The sequence below is a fragment of the Epinephelus fuscoguttatus genome, linkage group LG8 (assembly GCF_011397635.1).
Source record: "Epinephelus fuscoguttatus linkage group LG8, E.fuscoguttatus.final_Chr_v1".
Classification (NCBI taxonomy): Eukaryota; Metazoa; Chordata; class Actinopteri; order Perciformes; family Serranidae; genus Epinephelus; species Epinephelus fuscoguttatus.
Window position 1 is genome coordinate 35,761,961 of NC_064759.1, and position 19,312 is coordinate 35,781,272.

At 41.7% G+C, this 19,312-nt stretch overlaps 1 protein-coding gene across 3 annotated transcripts in view; it reads left to right on the forward strand.

The window, feature by feature from the left end:
* Positions 1 to 19,312, forward strand: part of oxr1a (oxidation resistance 1a) — a 209,276-nt gene that overhangs the window by 170,623 nt on the left and 19,341 nt on the right. For all 3 annotated transcript variants that reach the window (XM_049584533.1, XM_049584531.1, XM_049584532.1), the window contains 3 exons: positions 13,118 to 13,270; positions 15,926 to 16,110; positions 18,202 to 18,872. In XM_049584533.1, coding sequence (XP_049440490.1) covers positions 13,118 to 13,270; positions 15,926 to 16,110; positions 18,202 to 18,872 — 1,009 coding nt within the window. The remainder of the gene's footprint in view (positions 1 to 13,117; positions 13,271 to 15,925; positions 16,111 to 18,201; positions 18,873 to 19,312) is intronic.

The window sequence follows — 19,312 nt, forward strand, 5'->3', positions numbered from 1 at the left end:
CCATTAGAATGTCTGCTTCATATTCAAACTGACCTATGGAGGGAGAAACAGATTACCATAGCAACTTTTCTGGGAAAAAACAGCTTGTGGTCCTTTTCAGTCATGATGCTGACATGTGGAATTGCTGGAGCATTGACAGAACAAAGTGCATGTGTGAAACAGGCTATTAGAGAAAAGGTCTCTGCTAATGCACGGCTCTTAATTAGTATGCAAGCTGCTGACAGCAGTTTTGGTTTGATTCATTGTTGTAGTTTCTTTGCAGGAACATGGAAATGACACGAATTGCACATGTGGTCAGATGTGTGTCTGATCACCTCCAAGTGCTGCATATAAACAATGTATGGTGATAAGCCAGGGTACTTGCTAAAGCAAAAATCTGTGCAGTATCTCTTGAATAATAGTATCACCTTGTTGTTTTGTTTTTGAGTTTATTACTGCTCTAAAATATATGGCCCATTCACTTTACATCACATTTTTCCCACTTGTCCCTCTCAGCTTCACCGTTGTCACATGAGAACTAGAGCCAGAGGTTAAAGGCGTGTTGTTTGTGTCTGTAGTGACTTCAGGTTAGGTCCTGTCAGCCATACACATCCTGTTCTCGCAGCTCTAAGACCAGCAGTGTAAGCCATCTCCCTCAGGTACTGTGTCTGCAGCATCTGAATGAGCCAATCACTAAGCACGGCAGGAAGCCCAGTGGTCCCTTAAGAAATATGACTGTTTGCTGGTCTCCATGGAAACGGATGTCTAGTTTTGCCGCTTTTGCAAGAAAATGGATACTGCTTTCTCCATCGCCATCACTGTCACTGCTGCTTCACTTGAGTTTCTGCACCCTCCCACCACAAAGCGCTCCCCTTTCGCCTGCTCTCATCTCTGTCCGTTAATTTCTCCCCGGTTGCCAAAAGAAAGGGCCCCGTTCATTTACTGCTTATCTATTTAGGTCATGCCTGCGAGAACAGGAGCATACTCTGCGGCTCTCGATGGGTGAGGATCAGAGAAAGGGGCTGTGACTGCAGTGAAATTAAGCCTTTAAAAGTGATGCTGTGTCTGATATTTAGAGCAACTAATGAACGGAGCAGCTCGCTTTCCCAGACAAGCAGCCAGGCAGCAATTATTCCAGGCGGAGGAAGTGTGCTTGGAAGGCAGAAGGGAGGGAACATTACCTCACCCGATGTGCCAGCTCTGTATGTGTTTGTGGAGGCGTTGTGTGTGTATCCGTGTTTGTCTGTCTGTGTGTGTGAAAGTGTGCGTCTGTATCTGTCAACTCTGCATGTTTGTGTGTGCCTGCCTGCACACTGCTATCTCTTTCCCTTCCTGTGTGTGGTACTTGGTAGTCTTATAGAAGCAAGCAGTATCCAGGTGCTGTTTGATTTTTAAACCACAGGAAGGACCTTAATAACTCACTCGACTTCTTTTATTTATTTATTTTTTTCTCCAGAATCCCCAGCATCTTTTAATTACAAGCCAATTTTGGTGCTCTGCACGCACATCTCAATGAGGATATTATCCAAATAAATGGTTCTGGTAGGTTCGTAGTAATAGCAATGAAAACAGCGAATAGCTAGTATACCCCGATGAAGAAGAGTGCTTTGAAGAGAAACTCCTTTCAGATGCTTCTTTTACTTTTGGATGTAAAAAGTCAGCACCAGATGTTTCAAAAGCCTTTAAGATGTACGAATAGCTTGTCAAATAATCAAAGCAATTATGCATAACAGAGGTTGTGTCACTGCAGAATATTTTGTGTGTCTACTTATTTAAACCAAAACAAAAATCATATGTATTTGTTGTTTTTAATGAAACTCTGCTAAGGTTCACATTGTTGAATGCTTCAGTTTCCCAAGAAATAAAGCCAGTACATGAGAACGCAGATCACGAAAACAACACAAGGCTCAAAAAAGCATGATGCACTCTCAAAAGAAAAGTACACAAATAAAATGATGAGTTATGATTCAGATTAATATGGACATCCTTTGGAAAAGCAACAAAGGGGGGGACCAAATTTCATCATTAGCCAGTGCTGAAGTGAAGGTGGTTCCAGAAGCGCTGAAGTAAGATTATTTGTTGTAAAAAGTCCCATCACATTGAACAGTCTTCGTCTTGGCCTTGCCAAAAATGATCATCTTTAGGTCGTGTTATGGTACCAGCCACCTTAGAAAATTTAAATCCCCAGTAGTTAACCAGCTCAGAAGAGGAAAAGTTATACATTTGATGACTCTGTGTAACCTTTGCTAAACAATGGTAGTTAAAGGATAGTGGTAAATTCTTAAGTAGTTTAACAGTAGCATGTGTGTAGAAGAGCCATGAAGTCAAAGAACTGACTCAATAATGTCAGTTACACAACATTATCTAGCTTGAGTTCATTAACATTAGCTAACATTAGCCGCCATATGCTACTGGTCAAACCCATAGACCCTATATAAAAATGGAGCTTGACAGCTTCCCAAAAGTGAAGCCAAATCATCTTGGTCACCGCCTCATGGCTGGCTGCAGTATAGGTCATAAACTCCGCCCTCACCATGTTAAGCGAATGGGAAATGGGCCAAACTAGTAAATCAAAGTAAATGTCAAATTAATATTTTCCAAAGATCATGGTTTCTGATTTAAGGTAGTTCTTATCACGCTGATGTACACTGAAGTGTTGACTATGGCCATAGCCGTTACCAAAGGCATCTCAAGGAAATTTCTTCAAATTTGGCTCAAATGTCCACTTGGACTCAATGATGAACTGACTAATTTTTTGTGGTCAAAGGTCAAGGTCACTGTGACCTTGTCTGTCTCATTCTTGTAAACATGATACCTTGAGGGAATTTCTTCAAATTTGACACAAACATTCTCTCAGACTGAAGAATAAACTGATTATAGTTTAGTGGGTGAAGATTATGGTCAGCGTGACCTCAGAAAATGTGTTTTTGGCCATAACTAAAGAATTATTGTGCTAATTATGACAAAACTTAAAAAAAAACAAAAAACAAATGTCAAACAGGATAATATGATGAAGTAATGACATTTTATATCCAAAAGATCAAAGGTTAACCTCACTGTGACAACATATAGATCTTATAGTATGTATGTATATGAAGCATACATGTTGTCACAGACATGTAAACTGTGAGAAACTGGCATGTGGAAGCATACAACCACTGGGCGGTAATTCTAGTGTTTCTGATAAGTTTGGTTGTAATTGGCTATATCATGCTATAAAATGATGTGTCATGAGTGACAGCTGTGATCAGGACTGGGTGATATGGAGAAAATCAAATATCACATTATTTTTTATCAAAGACCTTGATATTGATATTATATTGATACTGTAGCACTGATTATTGGTGCTAACACAAAATATATACATAGTGAGGTTTTTGTTAAATAACCATCAGTAATATGTTAGCTGCGATTGACTTAAGATTGAGTTGGGTGATTGTATGGGCGGGATCTCGATATGGCATCTCCAACCCCCAATCTCTGTTACCAAGTGACATAACCAGCACAAGATGGCGGTGCCATTTTGTGCAGTGAGAGGAAGTAAAGACATGTTATCCATCTTTGTATATACAGTCAGTGGTCATACCAGGCTAAGTCCCCTGAGTGTGCTGAACAAGTAAGAGTGTGTCTTATTTCTAATGTATTAGACACTTTGTTTGCTAAGGAAAGAACATGTTAGTTTTCTCCTACAATAGTTACGTAGTCGCAATTTAAAGTGCCTCCAGCAGAATTACATTTATCACATTGTGCAGACACCTCCAGGAAGATGCTGTGGAGTTTCACCGTTGGAATAGTTTAACCTGTTTAACACTTTAAATTGGATGGAGCATTTTTGTGTTACTGTATCATGTCAGGTGTCTTCATGTATTGTTTCTTTTCCCCATGCCTTAAATGCATCCATGGAGGGGGAGTTTTAGGTGTTAAAGATTGACTTTAAAGGAACTTATAGTTTGCCAGATTCTGGAGTGAAATAAGATTGATTTAAGTGTCCACTTAGAAAGAACTGAAACAGATAAGTTAAGGTGAGTTGTGTTTTTCAATTTCCATCGTAAGAAAGCAGAGGAGAATGAGGGGTTATTTGACCAAGGTGTCAAATCGAAAGTCTATGGAGTATCTGCTGCAAAATATGAATCCAGCATGTGCTTTGATGCACAACACTGGTCATGCTTCAGTGAGCAAGGTAAAAGTTACATCCAGCCATGTTGTTAAGTGTTTCTGTGACAGAGTTGAAGGCCAGATAAGGCAGCTCTGAAGTGTCTTCATGCTCTCGGTCTGCCTGCTGGCCTGCTGGTACTGGCAGCAAAAAGTAACACATCTTGCAGGCATGGATCATAGGCTGGATGACTGCGTGTGGTTGTGTGCGCGCGCACATATGTGTGCGTGTATTTGTGAGTGTGTGTTCATGCATGGGAAGCTGGCTGACTTTCCGGCTGGCGGTCTTGCTGTCGTTGGATTATTTGGCAGCTACAGACTCACTGGCATGCTGGCTTTCTGGTCATCTGTGTGGGCAGGCGCGTCCTCTTTGTCCTATCCAGACCATCCTCATGCTCATACTGACACACACACACACACACACACACACACACACACACACACACATGCTTACTCACCATGGTGGCACAGCTACTACTGTGACCTTCTCTGTCTCTTCCTCTTTTGGCACCTCTTTTGCCTCCCTCCTTCCGTCCTTCCTTCCTCCCTTCCACTGGGGTGTGATCTAAAATTAGTGATGGAGGAAGTAGGACCAGTTTAGATTACCTTTATGTCTGGTGCCACATAGGTACATTTGTGATGATTTCACTTAGATGAACAGGTTTCATTTCCTAAAATCCAACATCCACTAAGCCTGCTGTGTTTAAGTGAGAATCATTTAGTTACCTTGTAAAATGATGTCTTGTTTTTTAACATGGCAGCTTCAGTTAATCAGCTTATCAGGGTGCCTTCCTGTCATCAGGCTGTAATTTTGGGTAATATGAACAACAGTACAGACTGTACTTGAGGACCTCTGGCTACTGACGTGTGATGAATCCCAACCATTGTGTGTTCCCTCTTGCAGAACACAGCCATGCCCACAAGGTGGAGCTATGGATTGATTTTGATTGCACCATGTGTCACTGACAAGGTCAAAGCTGGGTGGCACCTGCAGACTTCCTCTCTGAGATCTTCATTATTACATAGAGACAAATGCAACTAATATGTGTTACATTTTAAAATAGATTTGTCAAAGAAATTACACATTTAGAAAATGTTATCTTTCTTATTTATATGGACTACTACAGAATGCTTTTATTGATTTAATATCTCTTATATTTACAATATACCCCTCTGTCCTTCGCTACCACACTGGCCTGGATAGAAGCCATATTTGAATGCCTCTTTCTAGACTTTTCTCTCTTTTTTTAACTGGGAGAAGTATTGGTTGCAAACTAAAAGGATATTGATTTGTGTAGCCCCACCACAGCTGTCATCTATTGCAGTTACACCCATCTCCTGTTCCCACCGTCAGTGTCAGCACCCCTCACAGCTCCCCATAGAGCAGATTACTGTGATGCCTCCACAAAACCCTAAAAACCCTCAGAGATGAGCTCCTGGTGGCCCCGTCAGGCCTTCTCTTGCCAAGCACCCCTCCTCTCCTTTTCTCACCTCAGCTTTTCTCTTTCTGTACGTCCGTTTCAATACTCTTCCATCCCACCTTCTTCCTCCCACCCTCATCTCCACTCCCCCCTCCCCTCCACAGCGGTTACTCATAGTCTGAGACCAGCACAGCAGCTCTTTCATCTTTGCATTTCAGTGCTGCAGCCAGTCTACTATGCTGCACTATGCTCTTTCTCTCCCTTTGATGTCACACGCACTGAAAAAATCCTGTTTCCATGACTGACTGGAATCTGGTCACTTCAGGACATTGACAAGTCGTGACTTACCTTAAATGAGGTCAAATAAAGTCTGTTTGTCTTTAGTATGGGATTTTTAAGTGAGGTTGTGCTAGTTCTTCACCCTTTTTCTTTACTATACAACTGCTGTCAGTTACCGTACCTTACCTGTACGGTTTAGCAGTTTCAAGGAAAAATCTGTATGAAGCTGAAGGTTAATATGGGGCCTAATAAAGAGACGGTTGAGTTTAGTATGATCCCTCACAGTACTATACTCCAGGACCAGCTGAGAAAATATTAGATGCCACTGAGGCCAGTGTAGGACAAACAATGGTCATATATTAGAGGATTTTAGTAGAGCAAAGAGAGCAGCAGTCTGGAAAAGCAATATTCACTTGAAATATGTGAGATGACTGGCAGGGTGATGCTTTCTTACCTTCCAAAGCATAATATTTTATTGATCCGTCAGATGTATGTATACCACTATACCAAATAGAGTCAAATTGTCAGATTAACACCTCTCAGAGAACTCAGTGCTCACTCTGGAAGGTTTTGGAAGGAATTGTTTTCTTTTTAAAAAATACTGGTATGATTGTGAAGGGGACCTATGATGCTTTTCCTACACTGCTACATGTGGCTACATGCTAATGTCAGGGAAATATAATCTAAGTTGCCAATGTAGTTAATTTCTCTAGATTTTGGATCTTGTTTCTGCTGGAATGTATTTATTAGTGATTTTAAGAGGAGAAAATCCTGCCTACACAATCATTCCCCAGCAGCAAGTACAGTGTCAAATGTAGCAACATGCTAACACCAGGGAAACATGTAACCTTGGTTACTGATGTTGTTAATTTCTCCCTGATTTTAGATCAGATTCCTGCTGGAACATGTCCAGTTGTGCTCAGTAGCTTTTAATGGTGATTTTTAATGGGAGAAAGTGCATCGATGCTTATTCATCCCCTGACTGCAAGTGCACCGCTGCAGGTAGCTTCATGCTAATATTTGGGATCAGATTCCTTTTGGAAAATGTCCAGTTGTATTTAGAAGCTTGTACTGGTGATTTTTCATGGCAGAAATTGCTGCTGGTCTCCATTACAGTCATCCCCTGATTGCAATGATGGTGCAGAGACATATTTGGTGCTTCTCAGAGTCAAAGAAGGATCCTTAAACTGAATTTCAAGGAGGCTACTTCATCAAATCCCACCAAAGGACTGTTGTAATGTGAAGGACTGAGTCCTTCCTTGAAAGAATTTTCAAGAATGCATGTGTGTTCTCAGCGGGCATGAAGTACCCACAATTGTTGACGCACAATTTGCCAATATTGAAGGTGGGGCCTCTTCAATGATGTACACGTGGGTACTCGGCTTCCAATGTATGTTCACCAAGTGTTAGGAGGGAGTCTTGCCTAGCCTCTGTTGGACTCAACTTGTAAGGAACCATCCTATCAGGGAAGCATCCTTGACTTTGAGAGGCACCAAGAGAGTACAGATGCAGAAGACCTGGATACCCTGACCAGTCAAAACAGACTGGGCTTTTTCGGAAGGGGGGGGGCTGAAGTTCCTTTAAGTTCTCCCAGTCAGTAGACTGTGTGTGTGTGTGTGTGTGTGTGTGTGTGTGTGTGTGTGTGTGTGTGTGTGTGTGTCAGCAGTTGGTGTTGGAGAAAGCAGAGCAGCACAAGCAGCCAATAGCAGCATGTAGCAGGAAGGAGTGAGCAGCACAGGTAGTCATGGAGGAACCACAGGGAAGAGAGAGGAGTTGGCAGCTTGTGTATGATCTGTGTGAGATATGATTGGAGCTTTGGATCACGTGATGAGTCGCAGATGTAGCATGACTGTGCAGGAGAATACCTAGGGTGGAAATTAAGAAGTTATACAGCAATGATCATCACACCATCTCCATCCGGTTCCATGCACGGGCTATGACTTGGTGAAATGAAATGATGAAGAAGTGAGCCAAGGTTTATTTTTGTTTTTCCCAACTAGAATTTCACATTGAAAGATGAATAAAGGGACAGATTGTCAGCTTTTGACAATATGCCACCATTGGCAGCCAGATGAACAGACCAACTTAATCTCACTGTTGTTAACTCTTTCATTTTATTTCCTCTGATTTTAGACGGTCATCATCCTACACAGCAACTTAATATACAAATGCAATTGCAACATTATCTTTTTTTTTTTTGCTTTGCAAACCAACATTTGGCACTATAACAGAAGAAAATACCTATCACCTTGTGTTGCTTTATGAGCTACAGCTCTTAGCTGGTGGACAGCCAGTGCATCTTCACAGTCCTCTTTTATGTGGATGGGTGTTATTTTGTTACCAACACATTACACCCATTTCTCAGATGTGCCAGATTTAATGAGAGGGAATGGGAGACAGTGTTTGTTGTGCATTTCCACGAGGGAGGACGTGTTTGGACACCTGCAGCTGCTCATTTCAACCCAGGTGTGTGCCGCACATGTTGACACGTGTGTCTCTGGTCCCAGGTGTGTTCTAGTCAGTGTTAAAGTGACAGTTCACCCCAAAATCAAAAATACTTTTTTTAAATTTTACCTTTGGGGTTTTTTATCAGTCCAGATTGTTTTGGTGTGAGTTGTTGGGTGTTGGAGATATCAGCTGAGGCCAATATAATGGAACTAGATGGCACTCAGCTTGTTGTGCTCAAAGTGCTAAAAAAAAAAAATTACATTTGAAAAACTCAACAGCAATGTCTCTTTCCAGAAATCATGACCGGGTTACTCAAGATAATCCATAGAACTTGTTGTCAGGAGTTTCATTCTGGAACTATTTTCTCTCTTTCAAACAACACCCGCTAACCATATCGCCACACAGAAAGAAGTGTGCATCTACTGCTAGCTCACCTTGTACCACTGAGCTAGCTAATGTTACAGCTCAGCCAAGGAGGACGTCATTAACATTTACATCTCACACTGTCATGAGCATGAGCCTTTCGTCCATGAGTAGATGCATGCTTCCTTCTGTGCAGTGATATGGTTGATGGGTGTAGTTTGGTTGGAAGAAAATAGTCCCTACATGAAACTGCTCACAACAAGGTCTGTGGATTATCTTGAGTAACTGGGTGATGATTCCTGGAAAGAGACATTGCTGTTGAGTTTTGAGCACCACAAGCCAAGTAACATCTAGTTTCACTATATTGGAGAGAAGGCAGACATCTCTATGGCAGATATCTCCAACACTCTGCAACTCACACCAAAACAATCTAGACTGATAAATAGCACTCTAGGTAAGAGGAAAAATACGTGTTTGATTTTTGGGTGAACTGTCCCTTTAACTTTTATTTTCTTTAAGGTGAAAAGGCTGCCTCTCTTTTCATATTTAACCTTGGAGCAGGAAGGCCAGCTTGAATGAGTCATTGGGAAGTGACTCTAGCGGGAAGTGGAGAGATTAAGTGCAGTTGTGTAGGTGAGGTGTGTTCAGTTGAAGTGGATGACGAGCCAATTCAGATTCCTACACAGTCCTCATCTTCAGCAGCTGGGACTCAGATCTGCAACTCATCAACCGTAGATGCTCTCATAGATCAGGGATGCTCTCTCTTTTTTTTTTTTTTGGTTTCAAGAATGTTCTTGAAACTTCATTTTCAGCTTCGATCCCTCTCCTCCTTATCTCCGTTTTACATTTTTAGGTCCCTTTCTCCTCTGCTTGTTAAGAGAGGCTTGTTTTGGCTGTAACAGATTGGCCCGGCCCCCTCAGCCTTCCCTGTCTGCCAGTGTCTGGGCTGCTTGTGTCGGTGTGGGTCAGTAGCTGCAGGCTGTTTGTCGACTGCACTGGGAGACGGAGAGGGGGAGGCGTGGGGGCGGGTGTCAGGAGGACAGCAGACAGTTGTTATGGGCTCGGGCTCTCTTCTCTAAGCTCTTCACTGCTCTTCACTTCACTTCTCCACCGGCTTTTTGACGCCCTCCCCTCCTGGTCAAAATCCCCCCCTCGATGATAACTCCCACACACTCCTCTCTGTCCTCCTTTTCCCTTTTGTTCTTTGTCCTCACTCCAATCACTCTCTTTCATTGCCTTTAGCTGTCTTTATCTCCTTGTCTTTTCATTTCTCCACAGCAGCTTTGCACCGCTTTCTTTTTTTAGTCGCCTCTGCTGCAGCCTCTACTTCCTTTTTGTCTTTTTCCATCCCTACTTCTCCCATCCCTAACTTCCTCTCATCTTTCCATCCGATCTGACTCCTCCAGCAGTCACTCAGTGTCACAGACAGTCCATCCTGCAGAGCGTTGATCAGTCAAGCAGACCAACGCTCAGCTTTGCCCTACAAAATGCCTCAGAGAGAGTTGTCCCTGTGGATGGTTATTCAGACAGACTTCAGTCAGTCTTTCCTGTGGCTCAGACATTACATGGCAGCAGGCCACTGGTAGAAACACCAAACCCACCACACCTTGTGTTTCCAGCCCAGCAGACACACCATCTGTAGCACATGGCAACTCTGTGAAGTGCTACTTCATTAATATTGCTTTATAGTGTGTATGCCAACGTATAATGGAGCAGCGTACTGTAGTTGAGACATCATTCATATTAGTTCTTGGCTGTGGAGCATCTGGCAGATCACCGACAGATTAGTTATTATGAGGGAAGATATCTGTTTTTTATTAATCAGTCATAAATTAATTTTTATTAAAGGCACCACATATTTTTGATTTCTCAATTTAACCCCTAATGAATAAAGGATGTGTGTATATAACATCGACTCTCTTTCACTGTTCAAATCTAGACTCAAAACCCACCTGTTCAAGATATCACACTCTCTGTAATTGCATTGTTCCATTTCATTCTGTGTAGCTTTTAGCTGTGTTTTTATTGTTTTGTTTTATTACTGTACAGTATCCTTGAGTGTTCTGAAAGGCGCTTATAAATAAAATGTATTATTATCATTATTATTATTATATGTAATTGATATACATAGTTATTATCATAGGGTTATTATTTTTCACTGGATTGGGTCAGTTAACATTCAACTGTACATACAGTTGTTTGCTAATGTACTTTACTCTATATGATTGATTGATTTTTTTTATTTTGTGTCATGCACACTTACATGTGCCCAGCCCTCATGGGTTTACAAGACAACATTACAATGACGTTGTGGTAACCATCCACAGTTCATGCTATTTTACCGCTCAGTCCAGAAACACAAATTCAGCCACAAAAAAAGGTTCCCTGTATGAAAAAAAACGTTTCAAGCTCATCCAACCAAAAGAAATATATGCATGAAGAATACACCAGTCCAGTCCAGGAGCGTTTATTGGCGTAGTGCGGTGCAGTGCATTCTGGTAGTTGAAGGTTTGCTCCTCTTGAGCAACCCTTTTCATCCGTTTTCTCTGGTCACTTTGCACCACTGTCAAAAGTATTTGCATCTCTCTACTGCGCAGACAGAGCAATTTAATGAAAAGACCCTTCTTCCAGCAGGGAAATACTTTTTTAAAATTGCAGTAATATTGTATTGTGACTTGAGTATTGTGATATACATATATATCTTACCGTATCTGTTGATTCCCACTCCTAATTAGATAGTTTGCTTGTTAGTATTATGAATGGATTACTGAACTGTGTGCATGCCAGGGCCCTTGCACGTCTTGTTCTTATTAGGAAGTCAATCAAACAACCACAAAGACACAGAGGGACCATAAAGAGAGTTAAAACAACCATCTTTAAGAGAGGCAAAATGACCACAAACGTGTCTGTGTGCAGGGGCCCATTCTGTCCATGACTATGGCTTATATTTGTTTTTTCATAATCGAACATTTACAGTTGTTTATCTTTCATTCATTCAAATGAATTAAAATACACTGAATAAACATTGTATCTAACAAGGCTACTGCCAACTAAGAATTTTCCTAGTCCATCAATAGTCGTCATTTAGGACCATTTAGACTTCTAGTTGCCCGCATGTTTATGATATTAAATAAACTATTAAATTATATATTTTGTTAATTAATTACTTAATGTTAACACTGTGCTACATTACAGAGAATTACAAAACCGTACTAATGAACCTTCATTAATATAGGCCTGTATTTTATCTACAAGTGCACATCAAACACTGAGTGAGCCGCCTGTTAATGACGCTGTCAACAAAGCAGTAATGATTGTGCTAAGTGGCTAATGGGCATGTAGCTACTTGCATGTTTCAGATGATACGTCATGTCTGTAGTCGACAAATGAAGATGAGTTTACATATCATCTTGGGATTGTCCTTCACCTTCTCAAAATGATTTCCTGCCCAACATGTTATTAACTAGCATGTGTAATAACCACAGGTACCAGCCCTGTTAATTAACGTGACTCCTGTCTGACTGCTTAGCGTGGCCACTTCTTTTCAAATTAAAGTCCCACATGGTCCAGTCATATAGCTTTTGATTTATTTTGACAAGGCAGAGCTCCTAATAGAGTTTCACTTTTGTTCTTTTGTTTTTTGATTGTTTGTTTGTTTGTTTTCTGCGGCTAAGCATCTAATGATATTTTGCCAACTAATGACCTTTGTGGTCTACTAACATTCAGTTGACTCTTAGGGGGCAGTCCTGGTATTTAAAAATAACGTACTGCTCGTCAATACAGAGAATCAGAACTTTTAATTCTTAACACATTTTTATGCATTTGTAAATGTGCTCCCCCTCTTTGCAGCTGTGCCTCAGTCTGGCCCCTCATTCAACAGTTTCCAAACCCGCCCCTGACCACTAACTAGTTATCAAGTAGTGCCAAAAACACAATAATTAAATTTTCAATCTCTTCTGAATGTTTTTCACCTAATTGCCTGTGTGAAGCTCAGGCACACAGGAGAAGCATTCATTTGGCTTGTCATTGGGTTTCTTTTAACCTGATTGTCCCGCTGTGCAGAAAATATCTGTTTATATATAGATAATACATTTAGAGACTCAAATGCATTAGTTTGATGGAATGAGGCACAAATTAGTTACACCATGTATTACCAAGTGAACCAAGCTATGCTTGTTCCACAGTGCTTATTATTTAGTCTGTTTGGTTGAATGCTATTTAGAGATTTCAGCATGACGCATTTGTACAGATATTTGTTTATGGGCAGGAGGATAAAGTGGAACACAGCTTTTACAGTTTGAGATTCATTACGTAATTTCATTTGACTCTTCACTTTTAAATGTTCAATTTTTTGCTTATTGTGATGAAGGACAAACTAGTTCCGCCTCAGTAAAAGATTATGTGTATTATAAAGGTATGTTTGAACTAATGGAGTCCATACTAATGTCCAGAACCCCACCCATTCTATTTCAAAGGACTCTGATGGCCCCCCCAGACCAGAAGGCGTTCACCCTCCAGTGTTTACTGCTCTGCGCCAGTCCAGAGTGGTGTCATCCACCTCCGAGGAGGAAGAGGCCCTCACAGAGAAGTTCCTCAAGATCAATTGCAAGTACATCACTGGTGACCAGGTAAGATTCAGTGTAAAACATACACTCATCTTTGAGACCTATGTTAAGATCACCCTGTAACCTCCTGGTCATGTGACAGACAGCTGCAAACTGCTGTCGTTGAAAGTAAAACTGTCGGCTGCAAAAAAAAAAAAAAAAAAAACTCTCTTAAATGTAACAGATGAAGAAGAAGAAGTGGTTGTTATGTTATCAGACTAAATATATAATATTACAAATACATAATCATACAGCTCAGCTGCCAGCTGCAGATGCTCAACACACTTCATATTTCAAAGGGACTGGCTGAAGATGTGGAATTGAAATAAAAGAAATGTAAGACACTTAGACTCACTTCACATCAAAGCTGTTTTACTTTTTTTTTGTTTGTTGTTCAGTGTTGTGAACCACACATGCAATCGAAGATCAAGTGCTTCTTTTGAGATTAGGGGATGTACACAATCTCACCATAAAACAAGAACCAATCAGCAAAAATACCAAGTTCTCCACTTTAGCAGACCAGAATCCAGTTGCTGCACAGTGCTGTCTGTGGCGAGCACCTTAAGTTTTTCTGTCTGTGAAAACATAATAATCCTTTGCTGTTTCAGCTGCTAAACCTGTGCCCTTCTATCTTATTTTTAGCAATATATGAAATCACTCACTAAGGCAGATATAAACAAGTCATTACACCAAAATGCTTTAAAATCTTTTGCAACTGAAGTCTCATAAAATAGTTGCATCCTAGTTCATCTTTGTTGTTGTTGTTGTTTTGTTTTGGTTTTTTTTGTTAAATTTATTTAAGAAACTCATAGTGAGGATAAAATGAGAGTACATTAAACACTGGGGGCACTTGTGTGGGCAGAAATGAATAACCCTGTAGACCAGCATATGAAGAGGAGTCCCTCTCCTGCTGACTGTAGTTTAATTTCTGCTGATTATAGTTAATGTTGTTCAGATGGCCTGTAACCAGGGAGTCTGTGGCTCCCTAAAGTGTTGTAAACTGAGTTATCTAAATCCAGGATCTTAAAAGGTCTGCGGTGCAGTTTGGATCTTCTCTCTTTCTCTCTCTCCTTAGATCACTGTTTAATACTTTTTCTTTTCTTTTTTTTTCTTTTTTTTTTTTTTTACTAAGATCTGATTCTGAATCTGATTGTGTCATTGTTTAGCCTTAAAGGAGCTCTGTACAATATTCAGAGCATTAATAAAGTAGCAAACAGCTAACAGATATAGTGAAGTAAGCAGAGAACAAAGTCATAGCCCCTCTGTGTGTGTTGTAATGCAAGCTTCTTTTGTTGTCGTCCATGGTCTGACTGTGTGTGTGTGTGCTTTTTAGTGCAGGAGAGTCCCTGGTGCGTATCCCCCATACAGCACTAACAGGACCACTGACCACCACAATTGTGGAAACATTGCGCCCACCCCACTTTCCACCCCCAGGGTTAACACTGTTGGCTTTGTCAGCACTGGCTCCATCATTAGCACTATTCATTTTAGCATCAACAACATGTATGAAGTGGACTGGATACAACGATGGAGACCGGGCCACCGTTCATTCCTATGAAAGTTGCTCAGTGGCACATGAAGCCAAAACAGTTTGACATCCTGAGTAAAAAAAATACTTGGATCTTCTGTGTAGTATAGCCCATAGATCAAACAGCTGAGCCGCTAACTTCCAATTTAGCCCTCCGCTGACTTGAATGGAGATGAAATTATTTAAATGCGGGGCTTCTAAGCTTGCTTGCAGACTGACTGGATCAAATCCTAATAGTGAAACCAGTCAATTCTCGGGGTAGTGATGCCCAAAAAATATCCATGGATTTACAGACGTTTAATTTGACAATGTAAGTCTATGGGAAAAAGTCTATTTGAACTCCATGGCATCACGTGACAGACCTGAAGTAGTTCCACAGTTTGGCCATTTTGGCTTCAAAGCTCGATGCTGTTCCTGGGGGTTTGGCTGCTAGCTGCCGGTTCAGCCACCTGTCAGCCGAATGCAGACAGTCTCTGAATCATAGATACGCTCTGAATATCGAATAGAGCTCCTTTAATAAGATTTGCTGTTTAGAGGGATAATACAAAATATCATCAATTATAAAAAAAAAAACAAATTTAAAAAAAACAAGCTCAAAAGTAAGAAAACATACAGTACATGGACGTTCACCACTGAACACACACTCTCACTCGTCAGATTGTGTGTTGTGCTTCAGTCAGTTTTGAGTCAGTGCAGGCAGGATGGCAGCCAGTTCCCAGGACTTCCTACACTGAAATACACACAGACTCCACCCAGCTTTTCCATCACTGCCTGTCTGAAAGTGTATGTGTGTGCGCCAACACACTGCTATGTCAAGGCAGCTGTCATGCTCTCTGGGACACACACACACACACACACACACACACACACACACACACACACAGATCCATGTTATTGAACCACTGCTGATTCACTCCAAGGTACCGAGTGAACGCTCTGAAGTGGTCACTGCTGGCAGTCAATAATTTCTACTTGATTTAGGACATTTGTGGTCTCAAATTGATTTGGCTTCCAGTTGTTTATGTGACAGAGGTGCTTTTGATTATCTTTTGGTGGTAGATAAACATGCTAAGCTGTCCCTTTATGTATTTAAAGTTCTGATGGATCCCATTGTTCCTCACCCATTCCTCTTTTCTCCTGCGTCAATTCAGGGTGCGGTGAGCGGGGTGTTGCTGGTGACACCCAACAACATAATGTTTGACCCTCACCGGATGGACCCACTGGTTCAGGCCCATGGGTGCGAAGAGTATGGCATCATGTGTCCCCTGGAGGAAGTGCAGTCTGCTGCCATCTGCAAGGAGATAACAGACCCCAAGATCAGAGAGGCTGTGCCCGAGTAAGAAAAATCATATATCACACATATTCTGTGTTGTTGATGGAAGAGCCTTGTATGATGCCTACACATGTTGTTATTTAAAGTATAAGCAGCTGTAAACACTGACTTCTGACTTTAATTTACTCCCACTTACATTCTTATTCTTATAGTATATAAGAATAGTATAGTTACACTTTATATCTTTCCCCACAATTTAATCCTGAACGCCTGTCTCCCACTCTCACCCTCAAAGAAATGCAGCAACCTCGCAATAATCATTGTCATTCTCTGCTGCACCCACGGTCAGATTGCATCAGCAACCAATCTTAAGTTTTCAGTTTAATTCTTTTCCCCCCACATACCAAAATAAAAAGGAAACAGCAATTACACCAGGGTTAATGAAGTATGCCTGCACCCTCCTACGTTCTGATTGCTCACCTCTTTATGCACTGGGAAGCAGCCACTTCAGAGGACTCACTTGTGTTCCCTCCCACAGATCTGTCTGTGTTTTTCTTTTTTTCCTTCATTTGAACTGTTTTAGTGTTGTTGTTGAAGAACAATTTATGCAAGGAGAAATATGGTGTAGTGTTTTATTTCTGTGTCCTCTGGTGGTTGCAGGGTCTGAGCAATACTGTATTCAACCGGTTGAGTGTTGCCCATGGAGCAGTTATTGTGCTGGCAAATGACTGGTGTTTGAGCCAGCTGTTTCCTCAGCTGTGCTCCATTGTCTGTGTCTCCTCTCTCCTTGTTTCTGCTGACCCCCCTCCCCTCTCTCCCTCTCGGTTTCTCTTTGTATGAACACACAGATGAGCAACAAGTGCCTTGCAGAGTGTGATTCTGTGCTAGTTGAATACAAGTATTTCATCTTGCAACCTTATTAAAGGTTTTCAAGAGATGGACAGTTGGCATGAGACACTGAGTTGTGTCTTTGTACAGTTAGAATAGGGTTTTGTTGTACATTAAATTAAATAGAGATACAGTATTTTATGATCATTGATAAATCACTCTTGAAAATTTGATGAAACAAAAACATTCTATCATTCAAAAATGCAAAAAAGTTGATGTGACAGTATTTATGCATTTGGAGACATCTGTTCTGTCCATGCAGGTGATTTCTGTGCCTGGGTTTGTGCAGAGTCTCTGTACATTTGGGATTATTGTGCTGGGTGTGCGCTATATTCAGACAGGAACAACAGGGCTTTACCTCAATAAGAGTTCATCTAACCAGTTGACTGTGGTTTCTGCTTTCTTTTTGTTACCATTCCTGTCATGCAAATGTGGCTTCAGCATTTTGAAACAAAAGTGTTCACAATGAAGACTGTGTATATGTATGACCTGAACCCCTATATATGCTCATATTCCTAAGCCCTCTGTTTTATTTTTATGCATTACTTCATAAAGTAGAGCTGGGCAATATATTTGTATTATATCATGTTATGAGACTAGATATTGTTTTAGATTTTGAATATTGTAAGTGTTGTCTTTTCTTGGTTTTAAAGGCTGCATCACAGCAAAGTGATGTCATTTTCTGATCACACCAGACTGTTCCAGCTGTTCCATCATTTGCCTTTACCCACTTAGTCATTACATCCACATTACTGATGATTATTTATCAGAAATCTCACTGTATAAATATTTTGTGAAATCCTCAAAAGGTCAACCATCATCAATACAGAGGTAATCGGTCAGAAGGGAAGTATCCTATGATAAAGACATTTATAGACTGCAACCATTTAGACAGTCAAAATCAAATCAGCAGATGCAGAGACACCAGATCTTAATTTTCCATGATGCAACTAAATAGTCTTTCCCATTAGACCCTCCATGCCTGATAAACACCCACATCTTTCCAACTCCATGTACACAGTTTGTAACACAGACACATATTTAAAAGCCCAAGTTGAGATCAGGGTTATTTTCTCAGACATTAATGAGCCCCTCCAGAGCCACAGACTGGCTAGTAGTATTACTACCAGCTGAGTAATGCTGACTAAAACCGCTAAACTGTTCTCTCTACAGCCTCTATATGTAGAGCATGTAGGGAACATATTAACCATATTCCTTTATTATTAATAGAGTTGCAAGTGTCTTAATACTTCTCTCTGCTTCTAGTGACCTGGAGCCTCTTCCAGCTGAGAGACATCCCTCCCAACAGAAGGACCCAGAGCAGCGCCTTAGGGAGCCAGGGGCCAACGACAGCGGCAGCACAGCCCCGCGCAGCACTGAGGGCTCCATCTCCGAAGACGTCTTCACCGAATCGGAGCTGTCCCCCATCCGTGAGGAAGAGCAAACATCTAATGAGGACCTCCGCCTGGACAAGTCCTCCGGCGCTTCGACAGAGTCTGTGCAAACCGTCACCCAGGTGGAGGCCACAGGTGCCGAGTCCCAGGCCCCAGGCAGTGCCCGTGGCTCAGGCAGTCAGCCGGAAGAGCCCGCTGCGGCCAAAGCAGAGGACAATCCACCAGACACTGCCACAGAAAGTGATAGCCAGTCCCCCACGGGATCCAAGCAGCACAGTGCAGAGAAGCCACCAAGCACACCCACTACCACCACCAGCAGCAGCACTAGCCAGGCCCAGGGCTCCAGCAGCAGCACCTCTCGCCCAGGGTCCGAAAGCTCAGCCACCCCTGGTACCACAGACGCCACCTCTGTCTCAGCCAGTCCACAGGGGGAAGCCAATGAGGGGGCAGACGTCTCCAAAACGGACACTATGCAACAAGGCAAGGAGGAAAAGGAGAATGTTGAGCAGATGCAAAAGGAGGGCACGCAGAACTCTGCAGAAGGTAAACACATTTACTTTGTATTAGTAGAAAACTTAAACCTTGTAAAAAAAAAATAGGTTCAGGTGATGAATCTGGCCTCATGTTGTCTTTTGGCGGCAACCCTACATCCATTTTCTTCTAAAGACTATCAAAGTGAGTTCCTCTCCTCTCTGGCTGCCTCAGAATCACTTCTCTCATGTTGGTCCCTGATAACCTTTCCGTTTCCACTCTGCTTTGGTGCTAGTAATTGGAATATAAAGACGAAAGGAGATGGCAGCTTCTCTGTTGTTATCAGCATGGCGGCGCTTGCCGGGCTTTGTGGAGCTTTATGCAGCTCTTTGATCTCTGGCTCTGGTGGTCTGGGCCACTCCTTTGGGCGATAAGCTAAAGCCTATCAAACACCACAATGCCACAAACACACCTAATGCCCAAAGGGGTAACACGGTGACGATGAAACCCAA